At 56.4% G+C, this 4,238-nt stretch overlaps 1 protein-coding gene across 1 annotated transcript in view; it reads right to left on the bottom strand.

The window, feature by feature from the left end:
- ARID3C (AT-rich interaction domain 3C) overlaps positions 1-3,272 on the bottom strand; it is a 6,487-nt gene extending 3,215 nt beyond the window's left edge. The window contains exons 1-2 of the mRNA XM_015560465.1: positions 2,961-3,272; positions 1,121-1,193 (exon numbers count right to left, since the gene is read on the bottom strand). Coding sequence (XP_015415951.1) covers positions 1,121-1,193; positions 2,961-3,272 — 385 coding nt within the window. The remainder of the gene's footprint in view (positions 1-1,120; positions 1,194-2,960) is intronic.
- Positions 3,273-4,238: the final 966 nt, after the last annotated feature.

Here is a 4,238-nt window from a genome sequence, read left to right as displayed (position 1 = left end):
CAGCCCGCGCCGCCCCCGCCGCCCCCGCCGGCCAGTCCTGACAAAGGGGCCTGTCTGCGCTGAGCGATGGGCCCCAGTTAATTCCTTACCGATCCCGTCCCCTTCCGCTGCCGCCTTTGGACCCGAACAATTAGCTGCGGCCTGATTAATGGGGGGAAATTATCGGTCCCGGGAGACCCCCTCCCCCTGCAGAGGGAGCGGAGGGAGGCGGGACTCGAGGGAGGGGAGACTTGAGGGAGGCACAGCTCTGGGCCTGGTGGGGGCAGTGATAGGGTCTGCTCTGACCACCCTACCCCAGCCCCCCAGTGGAGGGGAGACCTCAAGGAAGGGGCTCGGGGGAGTGGGGTACACTGGGACCACAATGACTAGGTCTCCCTGGGGAGCAAAAGGATCTGGGCCCCAATGAGGGTCCCTCCTTAGGAATGAATCTGCCAGGGGTGCTGGGCCTGGGGTGGGGGCCTGAGGGACTTTGGCCAGCTTCTGCGCTGGGGAGGGGGGCTCAGTGCAGCCAGTTAATTAGCAGCTTATCAGGCCACGCTCGGAGTGAGTTAATTAGCTTTGTAGAGAGAGATAATGAGTCAGTCTTTGGACCCATGAATCTGGGGAGAAACCTCAGTGATGGACTGCCACCCACCCTGAGTCCTCCTCCTCCACAGCCCCAACTCACACGGTTCTCAGCCTACCCCTTGAGAAGTCCTTCCTTCAGTCTAATCCCAGTCCTTTCTGCTGCAGAGCACCCTGGGTGTCCCCTGCCCGAAGCAAGGGAAAACTGGGGAGAGACGAGGCTGGAAGAAGGGTCAGCAAAAGAGGACCAAGGCGTTCCCAGCCCCCTAGTCCTGGGAAGCCCCCCTCCAATCAGGCCAGCCCCCCACCAGTTCCCCTTCCCACCTTCCCAATTGATCCCACACTCATTAACCTGCCAGTGGGCTGGCCACTAATTAATTGCTGGGTGGAGGAGGAGGGCAGGGTCAGAGGTTAAAGACGCTATTGCGGGCCCAAAGGATAGGTGCTGCCCAGCTCAGGCCTCTGCAGAGAGGACCCAGACTGGGGACTAAACCCTGAGCTCTCCCATCCTCAAACCTGGCAAATGGAGGTCTTTCCCTTACGTCACCACACTCACCCCTCTTCTGCATGAAGCTAAACAGGTCATCCAGAAATTCCTTCCTCTTGGGGTCTGCATCGAGCTCGTACAGCTGGGGAAGGACTGAGGTCATTTTCCAGCTCCGCTAACCTCCCTCCCCCTGGGACCCCAACCCAGGTTGTACCCTGAATAAGGGTCCCCAGCTGAAGGGGTAAGTAGGATCTGAAATGTGAACTCCCAGACATTGGGCTCTCTCCCTGGAGGCAGAGGCCCTCTACAGTGAGTGCCCTGGGCAGGTCAAACACCCACCTGGGGAGTAGGGGAAGAGAGGAAGCTGTGGAGGCCCCGCTTCCTCTCGGGAGTGCAGAGTGCAGGGAGGGAGTCACACTGGAGCTGTGTTCCACACTGAGGAAACTGACAGATACATCTGAGGCCCTCATTCACTCTTGGTCATTCCTGCAAGGGCTTCTTGCCTTTCACATCTCTGCCAGGGTTGGGGATGATGACTATAACCCATCCCTCAGGCAGGATGGATGCTCAGAAGCTCCTGGATTGAAACCAGGGCCCCCACCATCTAGTCTGATCTCCTTCCAGGGACAGTGACCTTCCCACTGCAGAAGCTGCCACAGAGGCAATGGCCTTGCACCACCCAGGACCGGTGGAGTCAGGACTTGAAAGGCCCAGGGGGTCATCCCACACATTCCCAGTCACCTGGAGCCCCACCTCCAATATCACTTCCCAAATACCACCCAGGAGGAGCAATCCCTAGAGTAATAGTCATTTACCCAGCGTAAGGTCCCTGAGTAAGACCTATAGGTAACACTCCATCCCCCAATAAGAACTCAGTAAAAACCCCCCCTTAGTAACAAACCTCAGCGATTCACCTTTAGATCTATGCTCCCACAAGAACTGAGCCCTTAATGGATGCCCACAAATAATATACACACTCTCCAAGTAATAACCCCCGAATTTATACCCAGGAGAAGCAGTTGCTAGAGCCATATCTCCAGAGTAACATTCCTTTATACACTAATGCCACAGACTACTCACCACAGGTGAACATTTCTGGAAAATACTCAAGACTAACACCCTACACTGTTTAAATAAACGAGGTGTGCAGGCCGCGAGTTTGACGTGCTTGCCCTACAGGTAACACCACCAGAATAGCACACCTAGAGTCACAGCCCTGCCAAATACCGTCATAGTGACAGCCTGGAGTAGTGCCTTAGAATAACATCCAGATGGGCTCACTCAAATATGGCCCTGTGAGTAAGATCTTGTCCTTCCCAGCTGCACGGTGGCCCGTTGGCCACACTGCGCCTGTAGTGGCCATCACAGGCTGGAAACTGTCACCCATAGAACTCAGGCAGTGAGAGGATTTGGATGGGGGGAATGTGACAGGGAAGAGATGAGGGGGATAGCAAAAGAGTGGCAACCCCCATTCTACTTCCAAAGACAGAAGCAGGCAGCCCAATATGACCTTGTGACTTGGTGTGTGAGAAGTTAGGGTAGGATGCTGCTGACTTTAGAATGTCTAGTCCCCAGATTCCCCACCCTCAGAAGAATTCTTAAGGGCTCCTACATCCCTCCCACTTTCCCTTCTAACCTCACCAAAAGCCTCCAATCTGTCTGCCTCCATGTTTCTGGGTGTCTCCTGCACCTCTTAATATTTGCCTATGCACTTCTTTCCATGTGTCTGAGTCTCTGGGTGCCTATCTCTCTCCCTTTCTGTCCATGTCCTGTCTCCAGATCTCGGTCTCTGTCTTTCCATCCTGTAGAGGGCAGAGGGCAGCAGGGGTGGGTAGGCTACGAAGGACCAGGCTCTGCTTTGGCTCAGAAAGGAGGAAGAGAGGAGGGCCTGACAGTGAGGGGCTCCTACCTGCTTGAACTGTTCCTCGTAGGTCCACTCATGGGGATGAGGTCCAGGGGGCTGGCTGGAAGGTGAGCTGGGCCCCCGGGTTTCTGGACGACTCTCTTCAGCTGCCTCTTTCTCAGCTCCGGCTTCCTCCCCCTCCTCATCCTCTCCGGCATCCTCCTCTTTCTCAGCCCCAACCTTCCCCGAGGCCCTCTCAAGGGCCCGCAGAATCCCAGAGCCAGGCAAGGAAGGCTGTGGTGGCGGTGGGCGTGGAGGGGCCAATGGCCTCATCCCCTGGGCCAATCTGGCTGCCTGCTGCCTCTGCAGGGCTTCCATCACAGCTTCCAGGCGCAGTCCCCCCGCCGGTGGGGGAGCTGGCACCAGGCGGGGCCCAGAAGAAAGGGCCGCCTGTGGGAGAGGGCATTATGGTTGCTGGGCCCTGCTGCCCCTGCAACCTCCAACACAAGGGGAGATGGTCATGGATTCGGGGAAGTGCAGGGAGGCCATAAGGGAAAAGACAGAAAGATAGCTTTCTCAGAGATTGACGAGAGGTAGACAGAGCAAGAGAGACAAAGCCAAAGAGACAGGAATGGGCATTGATGGAGGACAGGCAGAGACTGAGCCAAAGAGGATGACAAGGACCAAGAAACCGAGAGAGATGGGGGACAGTGAGAGAGAGCCATCTGATGAGAGACAGAGAGACAGAGAGGGAGAGAGAAGAACGAATATGACAAGGTGATAGAAATCAAGATGAGACAGAGAGACAAAGGTGGGACGAGACAGAGAGAGACCAAGATGGAGAGAGACAGAGATATCAGGCAGATTCAAGAATGGAGAGACAGAGACGAGATTGACAGAGATACTAGGTAGAGAGACAGGGGAGGTAAGAGAAAGAGGGGAGCAAGAGATAAATATCAAAGATCTGAGTAACAGGCAGTCCAAAGAGAGACAGAGACAGAGAGACAATTAGGGAGACAGGGCTTGAGAGAGAACGGGGAAGACCGACGCTGCAGGAGACAGAGACGGAAGAGATTAAAAAGAGAGAGGGCGAGACAGTAAATAGAGGGGACGGACAGACAGACAGACACAGGGAAAACAGACAGACGCGGCAGAGGCACAGAGAACTAGAACCAAGGAGTCGAAGCGCAGGAATAGCGGGCGGCGGGCACAGAGCCCGGGCAGGGGACGGAGAGGTCTCTGACGCCTGCTCTCTGGCTCCTGGCACCCCGCGGCTGCACTCACCAGCTTGGCGCGGCCCGCTGCCCCCGGCGTCTCCACGGCCCCCCCTCTACGCCCGCCTCC

This window comes from Myotis davidii, unplaced genomic scaffold, assembly GCF_000327345.1.
Source record: "Myotis davidii unplaced genomic scaffold, ASM32734v1 scaffold534, whole genome shotgun sequence".
Classification (NCBI taxonomy): Eukaryota; Metazoa; Chordata; class Mammalia; order Chiroptera; family Vespertilionidae; genus Myotis; species Myotis davidii.
The sequence above is the reverse complement of the archived record's forward strand: the minus strand, read 5'-3'. Positions and strand labels throughout refer to the sequence as shown.